Below are 23325 nucleotides of genomic sequence, written 5' to 3'. Positions count from 1 at the left end.
CAGAAGCCAAGGAACACACACTCAAGGCCCACCTCCTTGCTACCAGAGGCACATCAGCACTACCTGGATATCTCCTTTGCACATTCCAGTCCAGAAGAGTTGGTTTTATACTTGGAAAGGCTCATTCTACTCACATGCTAAAGAAGTTACCAAGAGCTACATAGAATATTCTCCAACACCTTACCTAAGCAAAGAGAAGACATCGTACGAGTTACGGACACAGTTCTGATCCACCTGGAGAAGACTGCTCTTCAGGGTACCTGAGTGATCCTTAAGGCAAAGAAAGGATGTTAATTTAAGAACCAAAACCTTCTCCATCTTGACATGTACTTTTGGTAGGACAACAAATAATGTTGCATTTAATGTCTTTTAAATCTCTTTGCACATGGTTTTATGTGCAGTAGATAGAAACAATATATGGTGGTAATGAAACCAAGCTCAAGTCTGGCTCATAACAGCACTTACCTATAAAGGTGCTAGTGATCTATCACTTCACTGTGTTCTAGACAGAGAGTGTGGTTTCCTGACCTTTATAATCCATCACTGCACAGACTGCATGCACAGAAATACTGAAGGATGCCGTTTAAAGTGCTGCCATTCTTCAGGTTCAGATCTGAGAGCCTATTCAGTGACGTGAGATAAAGCCCTACTCCCTATCCATGCTGAAACACGTTTAAAGGATCAAAGCAATCTCAGTTGTGAATGATGTGAATAAGTCTCTGGAAGTTACAAAAAAATCCCTTCTATCGTTCTTAAGCAACCGAAGTGTACACTCTGCACAAGAGGCATTGAAACAGTGACAAAGAGCAATTCTTCACGTTGCAAAGATCACATATTGAGTTCTTCTATATCATAGTCACACAAACTCCTAGAAGCACCAGAGACTCAGAACGGGTTCTTCACATGATAAAGTCAATTCTAAATAGGTCAAAACACCAGCAGCACTGTAATGAAGTTTACGGATTGTAGGAAAACAGGCATTCATTTAGTGTATGCACTAACTCTACTTGATCTCATCTATCAGCTGATTTTCCAAGTGATGCAGGCACAATCAGAGTACCACAATCCCTGCACACTCCCTGCCTCAACAGGCTGCTTTCATATAGAACATGTTGAAATGCAGTTACATGTCAACATCTCCTGACACAACTGCATTAGCCACAGGCCATGCAGCACATTCTTTCCCACAAAAAATAAAGTTCCACCTAAATAATTGTGTGATCTATACACTGCAATATGCATCACATTGCAACAGAGGCACCATATCACAGAATCCCAGACTGGTTTGGGTTGGAAGGGAACTGAAAGCTCCTCCAGCTCCAACCCCTGCCATGGGCAGGGACCCCTTCCACTAGAGCAGCTTGCTCCAAGCCCCTTGCTCCAACCTGGCCTTGAGCACTGCCAGGGATGGGGCAGCCACAGCTTCTCTGGGCACCCTGTGCCAGCGCCTCAGCACCCTCACAGGGAAAAGCTTCTGCCTGAGAGCTCATCTCAGTCTCCCCTAGGGCAGTTTAAAGGCATTCCTCCTGGCCTGGCCCTACAGGCCCTTGTCCAAAGCCCCCCTCCAGCTTTCCTGGAGCCCCTTTAGGCACGGGGACCTGCTCAAAGGTCCCCCTGGAGCTTTCTCTTCCCCAGGCTGAACACCCTCTCTGTGCAATCAGTTCTAGTGTCTCACCAGTCTCACAGTGAAGGATTTCTTCCTAGTACCTGATCTGTACATTGCTGACTATAAAGCCATCACTTCCATTCAAATCCCCACAAGACTGGACTTGCTAGTTGCGGCTAATGCAGGAACTGTAGCTGTGCATCAAGGAGTCATCTCCTTTCCAGCCAGGGACTCCTTATACAACCTACCTATACCACAGCACTGCCACTGGCAATTTGGGATTAAGATAAACACAACCTGTCAGCTGTGCTGTTTGCTATAGGTAACTTTAAGCTTCTTCAGCATCGATGTAGAAATCAGCACTGCCATAGGATTAATGTGGCTGCAACCACAATGTTGGCTGAATAAGCACAAATACTCCAGTGGAGTATTTGAAGAACAAAAACCGTGGGGTGAAACAGTGGCAACATGGAGCAAATTGATTCCTACTTAAGAGCTACAAACTCTGGTTTTAAAACTGATAACTAAAACTTCATGTGCTTTTCTATTTGCCATGAAAAAGAGCCTTAGAAACCACACCATTTCAGAATGTTCTATGTTTAAAAGCAATCTCTGCTTCAAAAAACAATTCTATTTCCAGTAACAAGGGATTTTTGGACTTAAAATACTAGTCTCTGCCTTCCCAAACAGCTCAGATGTCCACACCACAAAGGCAAAGTAACAGTTCTTATCTGGTATGTCAAAAAGAGGGTTTCTTCTCAAAATGAAGTGTTTTTGTGTATTTAAGTGAGAAAATGTCAGTTTCCAAGTTCAATTTCAGCTTGTCAGCAGTACCAACAAGCCAGAAGTACAAGATGCCCTTACCTTCTGCTCAAATGAAGCTCCATAGTAACCATCATTGAGACCAAAAATAATCTCATTGGGGTTTCTTGCATGTATCTGTAAGAAGAGAAGGAAAAAAAAAATCATTCCAGTCACCTAACTATGACTTTACACAGCATACAGAGCACACAAGCATGGAATGCTCTGACAGTCGAAAGCAGTTTTTCAGCACCTGCAACTCTAGAAGCACAGGAAATCTAAGTGAAAATGGAATTTATCCATAGAAAATGCATTTGCTTCACAGGTTTAATATGTCACTGAGTGTGCTCAGCAATTCTACCTTGAAATCAGAAACATTGGCCAGAGCATCCTTCCTATTGCAGCGTTCCCAGCTGACAAAAATAAGGAGACCAGGAAACTAATCAAAGAAATAAGTCTTAAGAGTAACTAGTTTGCACATAATGATAAGTAATGATGCTAACAATGAGGGTTCTCTGGTCATAGCAGACAAAATCATGGAATCACAGTATGGTTTGGGTTGGAAAAGACCTTAGGATCATCCAGTTCCAACCCCCTGCCATGGGCACGGACACCTCACACTAGCGCAGGTTGCTCCAAGTCCCATCCAATCCGGGCTTGAACACTGCCAGGGATGGGGCAGCCACAGCTTCTCTGGGCACCCTGTGCCAGCGCCTCAGCACCCTCACATTTAGTGGTTTTATTTAGTAGTTTTATCATTTATGTGATATGGGTTTCTTTCTGAGCCACTTTTACTATAGGCTCCACAATTCAGAACACACCTCTCGTTTCACCTCTTTCAAAAGGCTATGAGTAATATACAAACCCCAGAATAAAACAGATCTCAGAGTAAGCTCCTTGGACTGAAGAGCTTTGATGGTTTGTCATTGCTATGTGAATGGATTAAAACTGTCATATACACAAACATTTTAATAAGAGCAAGCAGGGACAGGCCAAGGGGAATGGCTTTAGCCTGCCAGAGGGGAGACTGAGCTGAGCTCTTAGGCAGAAGCTCTTCCCTGTGAGGGTGCTGAGGCGCTGGCACAGGGTGCCCAGAGAAGCTGTGGCTGCCCCATCCCTGGCAGTGTTCAGGGCCAGGTTGGACACAGGGGCTTGGAGCAAGCTGCTCCAGTGGAAGGGGTCCCTGCCTGTGGCAGGGGTTGGGACTGGATGAGATTTAAGGCCCCTTCCTATCCAAGCCAGGCTGGGATTCTATGAAGTATACATACAATCACACCACTGTTTCCTTGAAGCAAGGCACTGCACTTTAAACCACTACCATTTGAGATTCTCAGTCAACAGTGGTACCTTAAAGCAGTCAAGATTTAAAGCTCAGAGGTAACCTAGCATGAATCTCTGCAATCAAACCTTAAAACATGCCCATTGAATGTGTTCATTTCTTTTCTTAGCCTTCTATCTATTTGTTCATCCACATAACTTGTTTCCTTCAGTAAAGAGTTGAGAATAAACTTTTCACATTACCTGCTGGCCCAAGTACTTCAACCCATCCAGATTGACCTTCCATTCAATCAAGAGCTGGAAGTGCTCCTTCTTGCCACCCCAGATCCTCACAACAAAGCAGGAGACAGAGGTATCGAGACGATCAGGCATTATCCCAAAGTCCAGGCTCCTCCATGTCGGATTCTGTGGGTAAAGAGGGATAAAACCAACTCAAACTAAACAATGCAGAAGGTAGTGAAGTCCATGTCAAACCTTATATCTATATATCTATATATATCTATATCTATATATATCTATATAGATATATAGAGATATAGAGATATATATATATATAAAAGAATAACAAACACCCTATTTCAAGGTTCACACATGGCTGAAGCCAACAGGCTCTGCTGCTTCCTTAGCCTGTTTACTACACAGAATCCCTGGGTTAAAGGCTTCATGCTGTAAAGTACTTCAGAAACTCAGAGTGGGCTCTGTTTCCTTCCATTAGGAAACACTGAAGAATTTACTCAGAATTTGCTCATTCAGTTGAGCCAAATCAGGACCTTCACAAGTGGAAGTGACTTCCCAAGTCATAACTGAGCTTCTGAGTACAGTTTACACTGCAAAAGTGAAGTTTAAAGGGCTGATCTACTCCTTAATGATTCAGTTTGCATTATTGACGTGTTTGTTCACGTTCTTCTCCTCCTTGACTGATGCTGATGGCAATCCTCAAATGCTGCCTCTTCATCCCAAGAGGCCAGATGTGCATCTCAAGCTTTATAAAGTCAGCATACTAAACTGCTAACATCTATTTCCCTAGAACTCAGATTTGCAAACATGAAGCATTCCAAGAACTTTCACTCATCTCTGATAACACAGAATTAAAGATTTATGGAACTGTTGTAACTGGCCAAGATGCAACCAAGTCAATGCAACCCTACAAGTGCCAAGAGACAGATATTGACTTTAGGACTGCCACAGGCCATAAATCCCAGGGTGTCCTAAGGCAGAAATGGGGAAGAGCTTTTTATGCACATCTCCCTCCTCTGCTACACCCAGAAACAGTAACTCCTCCAAAACAAATGTGGGAACCCACCACTACCCCACGATACAACAAGCTTTTCCTTCTAGTGCTTAAGAAGCTTGGAAGAGGCCAACCATCTTTGAACTGGTGTTAGGCAATTTAGAGTCAGATGCCTCTGAAAAGAAGGGAGGAGCAAAGCCACCCATGAAGTACTGCAGAAGGAATACATGCTTGGAGTTTTCTTAAGGAGAAGGGATATTTGGTAGCACAAAAATACCATTTTAATAAAAACCCATAGACAATGTATGAAATTTGCTCCAGACATCTTTGATTTACATTGGTGACATTTCACCTCATGTTGCCTTTGGTTAGATTCCCTTTTTGTCATTCCTTGTCCTGACTTAGAACAGGCAGACCTCAAAATCCTAAAGTCTCATGGAACTTGTCTCTTGCATAAATGAGGCTTGAGGATGTAGAGAGCTGCTTCTCCATTCAGGAGCTTTTCAAAGCACTTAGACCTCATGGGCTATAAATGGTGCTGCTCTATCTTGTTCATGCAGGTTTTCAAACTCCTTTACCCAGTATCTGCAACATCCTACACCTAGAGAGACACCTACCTCTCATCTGCTGTAAGAACCTGACCAGTTCTGGGCCCTTCACTGACCCAAAATGGGAAATGTAGAAACTCTAAGATGCTTTCAACTTCACTTTCTTAAAGCTATTCAAAGAATGCACATGTGTATATGAGCAGGTACATGCTCCTTACCATTCACTTATACAACAGAGAGATGTCCAAAGAAATCAGTGCAACACTGACTGTCCCTTTGTCTGGGGTGTTGCAAACAGGGCCTCGGCTTCTATACCACTGCACAACCTGAGCTTCTATTGAATCTGTACACCCAAAGTAACATACAAGTGCTTCTTGAATAGACATTTAAGTAAAAGCAGCTATTTCTGTTAACACCAAGAAGAGCAAATAAAGAGATGAACTGCACACAAATCTGAGTTATGGCACATACAAATCTCAGCTACTGAAATGACTTAAACCAGTAAAAACACAGCTAATGGTACTTTACCTATCTGGTGTTCTTAATATTGAATTTATATTTTAAAGCTTTATTTGAAGTTTTCACATGAAAACACCCTGCCCTTGGAGTGTTCTATCTTGCAAGAGGACCAAGACTTGAAACCAACACACACGTCTACTAATCAGTAACTCACTACCCCAACCCCTGTGAGACCGACCTGAAAAGGAGAATGGGATACTCCAACCAGAACTGAAGAGTGCAAATACACATTTAACAGTGCTGGTGTTCAGCAGAGAAATCAAACTACTGGAGTAAACACACAGTTTTCCAAAAGAAAAGTTTTAATATTAAAGTAACTTACCAGAGAATTCTTGATCACCTCACTCTTATAAAACTCTAAAGAAAAAATGAGTAGAAAGACACCTTTAGATTAGTTTAAACATGGATATAGAACAGAAAAGACTAAAATAAATAACACTCATGTAAGACAAATGCTAGTAGGTCTGGTTTATCAGGAGTAGATTCATGAGGAAGACTTAGAAGTACAGGCATGCTTTGAACTAGAGCAAGACCTCACTTGGAGCATTGTGTGCAGTTCTGGTGTCCTCTATGTAAAAAGGACATGGAGCTGCTGGAACAAGTCCAGAGGAGGCCATGAGGATGCTCAGGGGCTGGAGCAGCTCCCGTATGGAGCCAGGCTGAGAAAGTTGGGGCTGTTGAGCCTGGAGAAGAGAAGCTGTGTGGAGACCTCAGAGCAGCTTCCAGTGTCTGAAGGGCGCTACAAGGATGCTGGGGAGGGACTCTTCATTAGGAACTGGACTGATAGGACAAGGGGTAATGGGTTCAAACTGACACAGGGGAAGTTTAGATTGGATAGAAGGAGGAAGTTCTTTACTGTGAGGGTGCTGGGGCACTGGAATGGGTTGCCCAGGGAAGTTGTGGATGCTCCATCCCTGGCAGTGTTCAAGGCCAAGTTGGACAGAGCCTTGGGTGCCATGGTTTAGTGTGAGGTGTCCCTGCCCATGGCAGGGGGTTGGAACTGGATGACCTTAAGGTCCTTTCCAACCCAGACCATTCTATGGTTCTATGATTCATTCACACTTCACTATTAGACATCAGCATTTGAACTTAGCATTTCACCTTTATACCCAAGATAACTCTCAAGATTTACTGAGGTTTTGGTTTCTGGGGTGCCCCAGTACTTCACAATATTTGGATGACATTGGCAAAGTGACTTCTTCGTCAGGAGGAGTGCAGCACTCATTGCACTGTTTTCCTGAAGAGCATGAGGGACATTGAGTTTCTTTCCAACCCTAACTATCCTATGATTCTATGACCTGTTCCAGATGCTTAGAGAGCAAAGAGCCAAATCACCCCACAGAGGTGCCAAGAACCCTGTATTAAATAGAAATAAGCAACCGCTGACACAGGGACCTTGGCTTTTCCAGCCCAAAAAGGAACTTGAAGGGGCTTCAGGTAGAGAGCTCTGGAGGCTGTAATACAGATCTTGTACTATATCCCTTATCCTTGGACTCCAACAGACTAAAGTGTTGATGGAATGCAGGACAGTCCCTTACATGAGAGACTGTAGAAGTAGTGATCAGTTAGAGGTTCAGCCAACCACAAAGAAGTCCAGGCTGCAACCTCACGTTATATATCCTTATCCTTCTAAAACCTTTGAGAAAAGCAAGGATCAATTACACTAGCTGAAAATAACGATTAGGAGAACACCAAAATTCACCTCCAACTGTTGAGCATATCAGAAAGGAGGTTAAAAATACAGTTTTAATAACATCTCTCTACAGTCAAGAACTGTAGTGGAAAGCAAAGCATTAAAGGGGAATGAGATCCAACACTCAAACACAGCTATCAAAAGCAGAACAGATGCCTGGATGCTTCATGTCATTGGCTGACAAGTCTATTTTTGGAAAACTTACGTATGAGTGCTGGTTTCTGCTCTGTAAAGTAACTGAGCAGAGAGCAGGACACTCTCCCCCCACAAATCAACTAAGGCTCCAAAGGCTTTAACTGTTCTGTGCTCTTGGAAGTTCCCAACTTTCTTGAATTATCAGCGAGGGGAGAGGAGCAAAGAACAATAATAAGCTGATTTAAGACTCTACTAAATGCATCATCTGTTTTGCTTCCTTGGCTGCCAACTGAAAGCTTTTAGGAAGCTCAGGAAACTAAAGAGCTCTTCTCCACTATTAGTATAAGCGATGCAAACATGGCAGCGGGGCTGTCAAGGTAATAAAAGGGCAGAGAATCTGGATCATAGGAACCCAAGGATTAACCAGTGAAAATCTGGTTTACCTTTGTATATCTTGGTGTTATCACACAAGTGAAGAGTGAAGTACGTATCCAGGAGGCGATACCCATTCTTGTTGATGATGTTCCGGGCAGCGATATTCCGAAGGTGGCGAAGCCGGCGCTGAAAAAGAGCAAAACAACAAAACAAAACAGATCAAGAACTCTGAAAGGGGCTTAGAGCAGTGGAAGGCATCCCTGGCCATAGAGGGGGTTGGAACTGGATGATCTTAAGGTCCTATCCAACACAAACCATTCTATGATTCTTTGAAACTGTTTGGACAAGCAGCAACCAGCACCTACGAGCTCAGATTAAGCAACACTGCTCTACTACTCACACTTGTATCCTGTACCTGCTTTCTGCTCTTCATGTCTAAATCACTCCACCTAATCCAGTAGTCTCAAGTGAATATGTGAGACACTGAGCTTCAAACAGCAGCAGCACCACCCAGGTATTCTGCATCATCCCATTGGAAACACTTCCAAGGCAAAGCTATGTTCAACAAGCACTAGCAAAGAGCTCCAACATAAACCAACTCCTAACCCAGAGCTGGATAAAGCTTCCTGAATTCACAGTAATCCTGGAAACTGCTACCACAGCCTTAAATAAAACATACCATAGAATCCTATCGGAAAGTCACATCCAGATTGTCAGGGAATATGAAGGACACAGTGTAAGTTGTGACGTCTGTCAGCTACCATCTGCTCAGATAACAAAGTCCTTTTGGGGTGAATACACTTGAATATGGCACTACAATCTTTAGTTTAAGTGATTTCAGCATTATGCTAGTTCGCTACAATACTGCATCTTGAATGAAAACCCTCAGATTGAGTCAAGCTCTCTCCATCCCCCTTTCTCCCACCAAATTCCCAACAGCTATGGCTCAAAGCACACAATACCCTTAACTTAGACAAATACTGAACATGACCAGCAGGGCGAAGGAGGTGATCCTGCCCCTCTACTCTGCCCTCGTGAGACCTCAATTGCAGCACTGTGTGCAGTTCTGGTGTCCTCAACATAAGGACATGGAGCTGTTGGAACAAGTCCAGAGGAGGCCACGAGGATGAACAGGGGCTGGAGCACCTTCTGCATGGAGCCAGGCTGAGAACATTGGGGCTGTTGAGCCTGGAGAAGCTGCATGGAGACCTCAGAGCAGCTTCCAGTGTCTGAAGGGGGCTACAAGGATGCTGGAGAGGGACTCTTCATGAGGGACTGCAGTGATAGGACAAGGGGTGATGGGTTCAAACTGAAACAGGGGAAGTTCAGGTTGGGGATAAGGCAGAAGCTCTTCCCTGTGAGGGTGCTGAGGCGCTGGCACAGGGTGCCCAGAGAAGCTGTGGCTGCCCCATCCCTGGCAGTGTTCAAGGCCAAGCTGGACAGAGCCTTGGGTGCCATGGTTTAGTGTGAGGTGTCCCTGCCCATGGCAGGGGTTTGGAACTGGATGAGCTTAAGGTCCTTTCCAACCCAAACCATTCTATGATTACAAATTCATTGCTAACAAGTTAACACAGACTCTCCAGTCGTTCTTAACTCATTCCTTAGCTGTGCTTCTTATTTTAACTCTGAAAATCCATGCAAGCTTAAAAAACAGACTGTCATGAACTTAACACTCAGCAAACCACCCTTTCACACATATAAAGTTCTCCTCAAATCCTTTGGTATCGCATTCTCCCAATGAATCTCTCAATCTACTCTCACTCATCTACCACAAGGATGTTGACAAGTGGCTGCTTATCCTTTCTGGATCACCACAAACCACCTACAAGCCTCAAACAACCGGGTTAGTGCATCCTTTGACCACAAAGTTCATTTTACAGGATACTGGTGCTTCCCGAAAGCTCCTAAGTCTGGATCCACCTTCAAAGAAACACACTCACCAAAAGAGGGTTTAAAATGCTTTTGAAACCAAAGACAATTTTTCTGTTTGCAGCTTGTCCTAAAATACATTTATGAGTTAAAAGGCTATCATCTGTGTTAGAATAACAGTTACAGTGACATTTTATACCACTTGGTATCACTTCAGTGATGTCTTACTTTTCCTTCCTGGAAACCTTGAAGAGGAATATTACATTTCTGTTCATGTGACAGATTCAAAACCACCAGTTTCATTCCTGCAAAGGCCGAGTTACACTAAAAACAGAGCTGAGATGGGATGACCACATACCTCCAGGATAAACATACAAGATTAAAAACACACCCGAGGGAAGGGATGGGATCCGGAGGGAACTAGACACACTGGAGAGGTGGGATCGTTCAAGGCCAGGTTGGACAGAGCCTTGGGTGCCATGGTTTAGTGTGAGGTGTCCCTCCCCATAGGAGGGTTTGGAACTGGATGATCTTAAGGTCCTTTCCAACCCTAACTGTTCTATGATTCTGCAACCTCATGGAGCTCAAAAAGGCCAAGGGCAAGGTCCTGCTCCTGGGTTGGGGCAATCCCAGCACAAACCCAGGCTGGGGGAGACTGGATGGAGCAGCCTGAGGAGAAGGACTTGGGGTGCTGGGTGAGGAGAAGCTCCCCATGACTCGGCTTTGGTGTGCGCTTGAGCCCAGAACCCCCCTGTGTGCTGGGCTGCACCCCCAGAGCGTGAGCAGCAGCTCAGGGAGGGGATCTTGACCCTCTGCTGTATGAAGGGGAGACCCCCCTGCAGCCCTGATCCAGCTCTGGGGCAGCAGCACAAGAGGGACGTGGAGCTGTTGGAGCGAGGCCAGAGGAGGCCACGGAGCTGCTGCAAGGGCTGGAGCAGCTCTGCTCTGGAGCCAGGCTGAGAGAGCTGGGCTGGGTGAGCCTGGAGAAGAGAAGACTCCTGAAGGGGAGACCTGAGAGCAGCTCCAGTGCCTGAAGGGGCTCCAGGAAAGCTGGAGAGGGGCTTGGGACAAGGGCCTGTAGGGCCAGGCCAGGAGGAATGCCTTTAACCTGCCCTAGGGGAGACTGAGATGAGCTCTTAGGCAGAAGCTCTTCCCTGGGAGGGTGCTGAGGCGCTGGCACAGGGTGCCCAGAGAAGCTGTGGCTGCCCCATCCCTGGCAGTGTTCAAGGGCAGGTTGGACACAGGGGCTTGGAGCAAGCTGCTCTAGTGGAAGGGGTCCCTGCCCATGGCAGGGGTTGGAACTGGAGGAGCTTTCAGTTTCCTTCCAAACCAAACCAGTCTGGGATTCTAAAAAACAAACCTACACAAAACCACCCACAAACTTCTAAGTTGCTTCATTGCTCAACTACACGATGTTATTTTGCTAGAGATTGGTATCAAGATTGTCAACAGAAAGATTAAGCTTCACTTAAAAAAAGCTGTATGAATCATGTACATTAGTTCAGATCTAAAGCTGTGCAGTTTCGCTGGCCATTCTTATAAGGAACCTAAACACTCCATAAGACATGGCTTTGAACAGACATTGCACTCTATAAAAAATGATAGAAGTGTTTTTATGTGCCATCTCTCTCCTTTAATTAACTTCTGTAGCACACAGATCAATCCTCTACCATGCTCACATATATATACACACACATTAAATCCTTTACAACCTAAAAGCAGCCCACACAGCATCTAACAAGGAGAGCAGCCTTCTCCACATCATCTTAGGACCACAAGCTAATGGTTTGCCTGGTTTAAGCAGTGTGTTACAATAAGTAGCCCCCAAGCAAAGCCAAACATTTTCTTGTCTTTCGCTACATGCAATCAGGTTTGGAAAAAGCTTCAGTGTTATAACCAACACCTGCACCTCTGGACAAGATGTCACAAACCATGGAGACATGGACCCACATCTTTACACCCTTCAAAGTCTGGAGTTGATCCTCAATTCAGAAGTCTCAGTTCTCCCAAAGCAGCTGGAAGAGGAATGGTACATTCAGGGCTTTGAGATCACAGTACAATCCAGGAGTCAGAATGCAACAGGTAATGAATGTCTATTTAAATCTTCAACTTAGTCATCCCTCTCCTCCTCCTTCTGTCCCACTACTTAGCCCTGCCAATAGGGAACAAGTTTCAAGCTAATGGACAATTCTCTTGTTCACATTCTTTAATATGAAGTCATGACAACAGAGACTTGGATCCTGAAAATAAGCCTCCCGACACTGTCCTGATCCTATACTGCAGTATTCAGATCTCCTCAGAACTCTACAGAGGCCGCATTCAGAGTTAACCTCTGTCATTAACCTCTCCTGACCAGAGATAATCAGCTTTAGCCAGGACACCATCAGCTAAAGACATAACCAAAAGACAATTCAAACAGGCTCTAAAATACTTCATCAAGGACTTACAGCTGCTCTGTGACAAACCAAGTATTATTTAAGGGTATTTTCAAACCCTTATTAAGTGTATTTCATATCAATTTTGCTCAAGATGCTGGAATACACAATATTACCATGATGTTGTAATTCAGGTCTCACCAGCATCAGCCAAATTCTCTGCTGACAACCCCCATTGCCTACATGCACCACTGCAAATAACTGCAAGTTATTTGTACCACCATAAAGGAGCACTTGTGCAGCTGCTCCATGAATCACGCTGGGGAACTGAGCTGGATAAAACCTCACCAGAGCTCTTCTGCTGGGTTGGTTTCACGAGAGCAGTTCCTCAATGTGGTTCCCAATGTGGCTGTAGAAACAGCTGAGCTGATGCAAGAGGGACAGAGCAGCAGCCAAAGTCAGACAGGACTGACTGGAGCAGCTCTGCTTTGGAGCCAGGCTGAGAGAGCTGGGCTGGAGAAGAGAAGTCTCCTCAAGAGGAGAACTTAGAGCAGCTCCCAGTGCCTAAAGGGGCTACGGTAAACCTGGAGAGGTGCTTCTGTCCGAAGGCCTGTAGGGACAAGGAATGTGAAAGATGTGCTGAGCTTCTTCCAGAAGTCAGGGGTCTCTTGTTCAAGAAAAGTACTTGGTTTTCATAGACTCACAGAATGGTTTGGGTCAGAAAGGATCATAGAATCATTTGGGTTGGAAAGGACCTTAAGATCATCCAGTTCCAACCCCCTGCCATGGGCAGGGACACCTCACACTAGACCATGTCACTCAAGGCTCTGTCCAACCTGGCCTTGAACACTACCAGGGATGGAGCATTTAGCACTTGTTTGGGCACCCTGTGCCAGCACCTCAGCACCCTCAAAGTAAAGAACTTCTTACTTATCTCCAATCTGAACTTCCCTTGTTTCAGTTTGAACCCATCACTTCTTGTCCTATTGCTACATCATTCTGAAGATCTTGTTTGATGTACCTACTGTTCCCATTTCATGTTTTCCAGATTTACCACAGGCCATACACAAGTCAGACTGCTGCAGAATAAAGTATGTTGGTTGACAACCTTGTTAATACTTTGTTTTTTCATTCAATGATCCCAGAACTCTAAACCTCCGAAGACCTGGTAGACTATAAAGGACTGAAGCTGCCTGCTCCCTTCATGCTTTAGTTCCCTCAACAGGAAGATAGCACAATCTTTCACTACCTCTGCCCAAAACACCACCTTCTGCATCAGACACTTGTTTCCAAACAGTGTTTTCTGGTGCATTTCTGCTGTCTCACATTGAGGGTCAGAGAATTAAACCATGGAAAAGCTGGCAAAAAAAGAAGTTAGTTTAAAACTTGTGCAAGTTCCTCTAATTTCTCTCACTGTATCTACACAGATGTACCCAGCACAAAAGCAGGACAAAGCAGACAGACTGCGGTTTCTTGGTGGCTTCAACTGATCCAAACAACCACTCTTTGCTTCCTTCCAGCTCTGAGGAACCTGGATAACAATATTGGATATTCACTGGTTTGTCTGTCTAACAAGGTGGTACCATTAATAAAAATCACTGCAGAGATGAAGGGGGGAAGGAAGAAACACAAGAAGAGGTAATAAGTCAAAACAAGAAAGAGAAGTGTGCTGCTGTTAGCACAAGGTCTGGCCTGTTCGTGAAACCACAGGAGAACAGCAACTACCTCCAATAGCCTAAAGTATTCATGCAATTGCCTAATGATTTCTTCAAGGACATCTAATGGGCAGCAAAATCAAGCACAGGGAGTTCTGACTCCTCTTCCATCTCAACCACTTTGTTATTCTCGCACGAGATGATGACCCTGGGAAAGAAATGATAATGTAAGAAAACCCATCTGGATGACAGCTCAGCGAAGCACCATTTTCCCATCTTCACTGCTGACCTACCACACTTAGCAAGCACCTCAGACCCAAGGAATTGTGCAGCTCAGGTTATTAATATCATAGAATCCCAGAGTGGTTTGTGTTGGAAGGGACCTCAATGCTCAGCCAGTTCCAACCCTTCCACGGGCAGGGACACCTTCCACTAGAGCAGCTTGCTCCAAGCCCCTGTGTCCAACCTGGCCCTGAACACTGCCAGGGATGGGGCAGCCACAGCTTCTCTGGGCACCCTGTGCCAGCGCCTCAACACCCTCACAGGGAAGAGCTTCTGCCTAAAAGCTCATCTCAGTCTCCCCTTGGGCAGGTTAAAGCCATTCCCCTTGGCCTTAGCCCTACTTGCTTTAATAAAATGCTCACTTTGGCCTAATACATTTCACATTTTGCCAGAGTTCCTGGGTTTTGAGCTAGAGCCTTTAAGAACAGAGAAAAACCCACAACCTCTCAGCCTGACACACAGAACCCCGTGTTTCTCTGTGACTTACGACAAACATATAGAGACCCCAAGAACTGACCTTGCAGGCCAGTTCTGTTAAGCCTGAAACAAGCAGGTTTGTTGTAGTAACATCTCTGTTGGTAACTAATCTTTGCACCCTGCTTTAATGCTGAAATAGTTGGAAGGATTTTGCTTAAATTCTTCCAGAGCTATTGTGGATCATAAAGAAGCAGGCTAGAAAACTCATGTGAAAGCCAGGTAAAACCAGAATATGTACCAGCTTGTGGAGAGGTCAGCGCTGATCCTGACCTGAAAAGAATTTATGGAATAGCCTCTGTTGAAACAGTCGGGAAGCAGCATTCTGAAAAGCAGAGGTGATGTCCAGAGACTACGTCTCCATATGGGAGATGAAGCACCTCCTGTATGAAGACAGGCTGAGAAAATTGCAGCTGTTCACCCTGGAGAAGAGAAGCTATGTAGAAGCTTTCACGAGGGACGTGACTGCATCCCTGCCCTGGGCAGCCTGTTCCAATGCCTGAGCACCCTCTGGGGCAGGAATTGTTCCTCAGCTCCATCTAAACCTGCCCTGGTGCAGCTTGAGGCCGGTTCCTCTTGTCCCATCCCTTGTTCCTTGGGAGCAGAGCCCAGCCCCTCCTGGCTCCATCCTCCTCTCAGGCACTTGTAGGCAGCCATCAGGTCCCCCCTGAGCCTTCTCTTCTCCACACTGAACCCCCCAGGTCCCTCAGCCCTTCCCCATCACACTTGGGCTCCAGACATCATCCATACTCCTGCTTACTTACACAACTTACTGCACTGAGAGGTTCAACAAGGACAGTCAGCAAATGGAAGCTGTTGTCTGAAAAGCATCGAGTCTTCCCTAGTTCATATAGGGAGAAAGTGAAAGAGGAAGAATAAGGAACATCTCCACATTTGACATGGCACATGCAGAAGTATAATTATTCCCCAGCTACTTGAATGCAAAGTAGCCTTCATGAGCTCAACCCAGAGCTGAAGAATGCAATGTGGGAAGTTGATGTTATAGCTTAAAACATATCAGTCTATGGCACAACCTGCTCCTTAAACTAAGAAAAATAATTAAGATTACTGATTATATAAATGAAAAAATTAAAATGGAGACATATATTACTCCTAAAAGTAGGTACAGCCTTAGTCCATCTTTTCTCACATTTCTTACTAGCTAGCCCACTGAACTCCTTCCTCATAAGTAACTGAATTTACACCACAGAGCAACTCAGAACTCCACATCATTGCTCTTAAGTAGTAGTTAAGAGCTGGTAGCTGTTCAGCAGGGACAAGAAACCTTCTCTTTGTACACCATAATCATGTAGAACATCTACACTGCTGTTTTTAGAGCTCAGAACCAATGAGACAACCAAGACCAAACATGATCTTCAATGCAAGCCCACAGTGTCCACACTCTTCACTTGATTTCTGCATCCTCATCCTTCTTTCCACAAGCAAGATGTGTGGTCAATGCTGCAGAAAGACTGAAAGAGCCTGTTATTTAAAACATAAGGTGGAACAGGTACAGAAGACAGCTTAGGATACAAACAGGATAGCTTTTGAAAGAGTCACAATACAGACTGTACTTCAATGTAACGTTAGCAGGAAGGGTTTAAAAGCCAAGTTATAAGCCCATGCAGGGACCAAGGCAAATGAAGCAGTGTGTATTGTTTCAACAGCTGTGTTTGGTTATGGTCACTACAACATCAAGAGAGACACACCAAGAGCTGGCAGCCACCACAACCCTGAAGAATAAAAACTGTCAGCACACCCTAAAAGAACTTGCTCTAAACTGGGGTTAAGAAAATCTGAACTGACTGTTTTGACAGACAAAGCTCCTCTGGCAGGGTGTTTAGATAGGATACGAATAACAAGGAACAAGATACACAGTCTTACCGTCCTAAACCAAGACCCTCTAGAAATAGCATCTTTCCTTAAAGGAGGTTTTCCTTTGAGTCAGTCTAAATAAATATTTACTCACTTGCAAGATGAAAGACTAGAACTGCAACTGCTTCTTTGACACAACATTTGAACTACACCACGGGGAAGACAAAAGAACATCAGGGTGCAAGTTCCACATCATTAATAACATGCTGTAGAAGCCTCTTCACATGTTAAGAAGGCTCTTAACATCACCTTAGGTAAGAGAGCATTAGTCTGTATTAGCTGTGGGAGCAAACTGAGAACACCAATCCAGCAATGGAAAACAAGATGCTGCTCAGAGAGAAGGACCCAAAAAGTAAGCAGGGTCTTCTGGGATAAAGCATCAACAAAATCAAAGGAAAGGCACTTCTGACCTTAAGGAACCACTTGATTTTAAGGATGCACCAAGCTGCACAAGCAAACAGCGATTGCTGATTAACACCTTGAAGCATATTCATGTTTATCATGTTACTGGATGACAAACCAAGGGCAAAGAGGAAACCCCCTCATCATAAGGAAAGTGTCTTTAGTTACCAGCTACCAACCCTTCCTTCAATTAAGGGTATTCCCTAACCCCCCACAAATCTCCTGAATAAAGCATCAAAGCCGATTTACTACAGCTTTCTGACTGAACAGGGCCTGACTTAATCACAGAATCTCAGACTAGTTTGAGTTGCAAAGGACCTTAAAGCTCCTCCAGCTCCAACCCCTGCCACGAGCAGGGACCCCTTCCACTAGAGCAGCTTGCTCCAAGCCCCTGTGTCCAACCTGGCCTTGAACACTGCCAGGGATGGGGCAGCCACAGCTTCTCTGGGCACCCTGTGCCAGCGCCTCAGCACCCTCACAGGGAAGAGCTTCTTCCTTATACCCAACCTAAACCTTCTCTATTTCACCCCTTGTCCTATCACTCCAGTCCCTGATGAAGAGTCCCTCTCCAGCATCCTTGAAGCCCCCTTCAGACACTGGAAGCTGCTCTGAGGTCTCCATGCAACTTCTCCAGGCTGAACAGCCCCAGTGTTCTCAGCCTGTTTCCATACAGAACTGCTCCAGCCCCTGATGATCCTCGTGGCCTCCTCTGGGCTTGCTCCAACAGCACCATGTCCTTCTTATGTTGAGGACACCAGAACTGTATGCATACTCCAAGTGCATCCACAGTACTCCAGCTATCAACAGATTACTCAGCCTGTAAAACACACATGCATTCCTTAAAGAAAATACAGGGGGGTTGGAACGAGGTGATCTTAAACCCTAAGGTTCATTCCAACCCTAACTATTCTATGATTCTATATATAGTGCAGATAGCAAAACCCAAGCCCCAGATTGTCACCCAACCTTTTGGGCTACAATTACTATTTTACAGTAACTTTAACAACTGTTTCCTCCTAACTGCCTCTAACGAGCTCTATAGACATGGATACAATTGTAGAAGATCACCAGGTCAACACTCATGTGGTGGTGGTTTACTGGAGCTGCACTTCCGTCTGTCTCAGTGGTTAAAGACAGTGCATGTCAACAAGAAGTGAAAGCAGTATTCAACTATGACATTTTCCAGCCACTACTCTTGATTTCCCCCAGCAGATTTAGTAGGAAAGGGGAAGTAAAGTATTTAAGAGTCAGTCTTTGTTTTCATATTACTCAGTGGAATGTGTAACAATGGGTATATAGAACTATTTCAGACAAGAAGATGCTCTTTTCACACTGATATAGATGAAAAACTAGTTCAGATGCAGTCCACAGCCATGGCAGATTTCTTCACTTCTACTACAAAACCTTTCAAACCCATTTGCCAGAGCCATTAAAATCACCCATTTCTGCCACATTACCCACTCTGCTGTGAATGATTTGCATTCTTAGAGCAAATAACTAAGAAATTTTAGCCTTGTTGTAATCCACCCATATTCTTCTCCTGTTGCTTTACCTCTACTTGCTTGGATCGCTTCAAGTATCCAAGGTCCTGGATTACCATTTCCAACTACTGAAAACATTGGTTTATTTATTGTTGAAATCCAGAAGCACTACAATTCAGAAGCACTTTTTCTTATTCTCCTTAGGAAGCTCTTTCCAGAAGTACTTTCAAAAGGAGAAACATCTTTTGCTTTCAAGTTCACTTGACTCATGAGCATTCCTTTGCATCCTGGGATCAAACAGGGCAGCAATGCCAGTTTCTGAAGCAGGGATGTTAAGTTCATGGTATTACTAAATTCCAAGAGCTCAAAGACTGTTAAATGTTTAGTAGATACGATTTCTTTAAAGGTATGGAATCACAGAATCATAGAATAGTTAGGGTTGGAAAGGACCTTAAGACCATCAAGTTCCAACTCCCCTGCATGATTTATTGTATTTTACAGAGTGCACAGAATCTTCACTTCTATAGTCACAGAATCACAGAATGGTTTGGGTCAGAAAGGACCTTAAGCTCATCCAGTTCCAACTCCTTGCCACAGGCAGGGACACCTTCCACTAGAGCAGCTTGCTCCAAGCCCCTGTGTCCAACCTGGCCTTGAACACTGCCAGGGATGGAGCATTTACCACTAAATTAAACCACTTCCTAAGAGCTTATCTCAGTCTCCCCTCGGGCAGGTTCAAGCCATTCCCCTTGGCCTGTCCCTACAGGCCCTTGTCCCAAGCCCCTCTCCAGCTTTCCTGCAGCCCCTTCAGGCACTGGAGCTGCTCTCAGGTCTCCCCTTCAGGAGCCTTCTCTTCTCCAGGCTCACCCAGCCCAGCTCTCTCAGCCTGGCTCCAGAGCAGAGCTGCTCCAGCCCTTGCAGCATCTCCACGGCCTCCTCTGGACTCACTCCAACAGCTCCACGTCCCTCTTGTGCTGCTGCCTCAGAGCTGATCAAGACTGTAGGGGGGTCTTGCAGAGTGCAGCAGAGGGGCAGAATACCCTTCCTCGACCTGATCATTCTTTTTTCTTCACTGTTCCCTAATCGCTCATTACAAACTGTGCCTCAGTGAAGCTGTCTGTACAACAGTTACATGTTCAAGCTTGAGGGTCTTCAAACACTGTCTCTCAGTTCATTAAGAGCCTCAGTCTCTTCAGCGCTTCAGCATAAAGGAAAAGCTTGAAGTGCTAGGGCAGTGCTCTAAGGTCGATGAAGATGTGCTTTCCTGCCTCTAGAAAACCACACATGACATCTGTTTTGGTCAGCAGTTGGCACAGTAACATTCAACAGATCATTTGACTGCAGCATGACTGTCTCAATGTTAAGACTGCATTTTTTATCCAACTCCTTCTATCTAGAAGAGCGTGAAAGGTTTGGCTCCCTCAATCTCCATTGCTTTCTCCTGCTTATAGTGCCAGGTTTGAGCAGTTAGAAAACCATAAGTTATCATGGCACTCCTGGCCTTGCATCAAGCAACTAGGAGGAGATAATGCTAAAGAATCCATCTCTCCTTTTAAGTGTAATTATTTCAGTTCTGTTAGACTCACTCTTTCAGCAAAGGAAAACTACATCCTGGCACAATTAGGGATACAAATTCAAATTCTATGCTTAACTAGATCCATTTCTTTACAGCCATATTTCTCCCATTTTAAATGTAGAGGGCAACAGCAAAAGGAGTTCTTAGGCCAGGTCATCTAGTCACCAAGGAACAAGTTAAAGAACAGGTTAGTCAGACATAAGCAAAAGGGTTTGCACATGACTTTTCACTCCTGAGCTTTGCTTTCTAATCAATGTGAATTTCACTGGCACTACTAAATCCAGACTAAACACAAATAATACCCTCAATACCTCAGTCTTTAACAAGTCCCTTCAGTTATTACAAGCCCTCACCCTAAGTCTACATTGAGAACTCGGTCTTTAAGAAGTTTTATAGCCATGACTCACACCATCTTTACTCTCAATTCTTATTGTCGAGAAATGCAGCACTGGGTGTTCTAGAGAAAACTGCTTACTGAAACAAAGCACTGAGCTGATTTCTGTGCTGGCAGGTAGCAGACAATCCCCTTGTGTTACATAGCACCAAGCTGATCAGCCAGATCATTGCATTATCGAAGGGGTACAACAGACTGGAATGACTTTTCCATTCTTTTCCACCATTCTGCAGTGAAACACCTCCAGGGTGATTCCCCCTTTGAGGTATCTCGAAACTCAGTAACAGACTTTTAAGCCCAGACAATACAGTGAAAGAGGATGATTTGTTATCAGCATCTTCAACTGTAATTTTGGAGCTGCTTGATTTGATTGCAAGCACTGACACAGACACGTGGGCTCCTTGTGTTTGCAGAGCACACAGCAAAGCAATACCCCAGACTGTCACAGCCTTCTCCTTGGTGCAATTAACATCTCTGCAGCACACATAGGAGCATTCTACACAGCTTTAACTAAATATTTACTAGGCTGGGACATCCTATAATCGCTGATTCAGTTTCTGCTCCTACAAAAGTTTCTGCTCCTAGGAAAGAAAATGAAAAGGCTGTGTTTTGGTCTCACTTTCACAAACGGTGCCCAATGACTAATAACTGAGGCTTCTCTCCCTGCAGCATTCACTTGGTTCTTGCACAAGCCTGGGAAAGAATAAAAGCAAGAATTCAGCAGCGAAAAAGCCATACTCGATCCCCTGAACTGCTCCCTGCAAAGTCCATGCAAAGCAGCAGTCATGTTTGTGTGCATTAACTTAGACCCACATTTTAGAGTGAATACATGCTTCCAAATTAGGGTCAATACTTGCACAGCTCCAGTGGCCCAGAGTCATCTCCATTCACTCTTTCTGGATGCATGGTAAATCACGTTTAGCACTGGAGCCGTTGTATCTTCATTTCAAGTTGGTACCTATTGATTTTTCCTCTAGTAATTCTTCATTTTCACACCTTGTAACGCTTAGCTCAAGTAACTCGGTGTCTCCTCCTTAATAACATCAATTGCACAGAGGAAATGAACCACAGCTTCAAGCAGAGTCACATCTTACACCGTTTCTACAGAAAAGGAAGCCTTTCCTACGGAATTATCCCCTTCTCCACCATGACCACTTAAGCTCCCATGTAATAAAAGTCCCTGCATGCAAGAGGAGAAAGGGCACAGCCTTTAGGCTGATAGAGATTGCTAAACCCTCACGCAGAGCCTCGACTTCCTCACTTAACCTTGCTCCCAACCCTCTCCAAAATTAAAACATGGGACGCCTGCCCAGTAAACCAAAAGCCAACTCTCAGCAAACAGGAAAAACAAAGTTAGCTGAAGGAAGGATGTGATGGGGAGGGGACCTTTCATCACTTTCCACAACGCACTGGATGCTGCATCCATGCTTACCCCCCTCTACCTGGTTATGGGCCAGTGCAGGAAAGGAGAGGGCAGCCTGGCTGCTCCCACCTCATCAGCTTAAACCCAGTTTATCCGGGTGTTATCTATGCTGCAGCTCCCAGCTTCATGTGCACCCAGCACCACCATGGGCACAGAGCAGCCTCGCAGGGAGAGCAAACCCCTCCCCTCAACTCTCAGTACAGGCAGGAGAGGGGCACAGACCCGGCCCCATGCAAAGGGGAACTCCTCCATCACCTTCCTACCAGCCCAAGAGATGGGTGCTCAAAACCTCCTGCCCCATGGACCCTCCTTCCATCAGTGCAGGGGAACTCCTCTCACACCTCAGGGAGTACCTCTCCCTTTTCAACAAGGGAGCACCCCACATGGCAGGGCACCCTATAGCTTCGGGAGCACCTCCCCTACAACTCAGGGTACTCCAAACCCCAGGGAGAAACCCTGGGTGCCCCAAACACACCCGAGGGCACCTCATATCTTAGGGAGCACCCCCTTTCACTTCAGGGCACCCAATACCTCAGAGAGGCACCCCCCTACACCTCAAGGCACCCTACACCCTAGGGATAAGCCCCCCCTTCAACCTCAAGGTACCCCATAACTCAGAGAGACCACCCTATACCGCAGGGCACCCCATGCATCAAGCAGCACTCCCCTTTCACCTCAGAGAACCCCACACCTGAGGAAGTACCCCCTACACCCCATACCTAAGGGACCACCCCCCTCCATACCTGAGATACCTCCTCCTACACCTCAGGGCACCCTATACCTCAAAGAGACCCAACACACACACCTCAATAAGCACCCCCTTCACCTCAGGGCACCCCACACCTGAAGGAGCACCCCTCATACACCTCAGGGTACCAGAGGACCCCCACACACACACCTCAATGAGCACCCCACACCTGAAGGAGCACCCCATACACCTCAGGGCACCCTATACCTCAGAGAGACCCCACACACACATCTCAATGAGCACCCCCTTCACCTCAGGGCACCCCACACCTGAAGGAGCACCCCCATACACCTCAGGGTACCCAATACCGCAGGGAGCACCCCGCACCTCAGAGAGCACCCCCTTCTCCACAAGGATCACCCCCCAATTCACCTCAGGGCCCGTCCCCGCGCTGAGGCCCCGCCGTACCTGCTGCGAGGGCAGCTCCACATGCAGGGCCCGGGTAGAGGAGCCCGGCGGTAGCGCGGCGGGGCCGGCGGCCGAGTTCATCCTCACGGCACGGCAACGGCCGGGCAGCGCCCGCACATGGGCCCCGCCGGGCGCGCAGGGGTTAATGGCGGCAGCACCACCGGCCCGGGCCGCTCG

General features: G+C 45.7%; 1 protein-coding gene across 4 annotated transcripts in view; it reads right to left on the bottom strand.

The window, feature by feature from the left end:
* Nucleotides 1-23277, bottom strand: part of UVRAG (UV radiation resistance associated) — an 89388-nt gene extending 66111 nt beyond the window's left edge. For 2 of the 4 annotated variants that reach the window (XR_008972068.1, XM_057408501.1), the window contains exons 1-6: nt 23149-23277; nt 8255-8372; nt 6306-6340; nt 3929-4090; nt 2471-2545; nt 185-270 (exon numbers count right to left, since the gene is read on the bottom strand). Coding sequence is in view for 3 of the 4 variants with exons in the window: in XM_057408501.1 (XP_057264484.1) it covers nt 185-270; nt 2471-2545; nt 3929-4090; nt 6306-6340; nt 8255-8372; nt 23149-23229 (557 nt within the window). In the remaining variant the exon portion in view is untranslated. Of the gene's footprint in view, nt 1-184; nt 271-2470; nt 2546-3928; nt 4091-6305; nt 6341-8254; nt 8373-21188; nt 21321-23148 lie in introns of those variants that run through there. The other 2 variants (XM_057408502.1, XM_057408500.1) reach the window with 2 other exon arrangements.
* Nucleotides 23278-23325: the final 48 nt, after the last annotated feature.

Source organism: Pezoporus wallicus, unplaced genomic scaffold (assembly GCF_028554395.1).
Source record: "Pezoporus wallicus isolate ANWC-B61680 ecotype Strahan unplaced genomic scaffold, APGP_CSIRO_Pwel_v1 contig_7461, whole genome shotgun sequence".
Lineage (NCBI taxonomy): Eukaryota > Metazoa > Chordata > Aves > Psittaciformes > Psittacidae > Pezoporus > Pezoporus wallicus.
The sequence above is the reverse complement of the archived record's forward strand: the minus strand, read 5'-3'. Positions and strand labels throughout refer to the sequence as shown.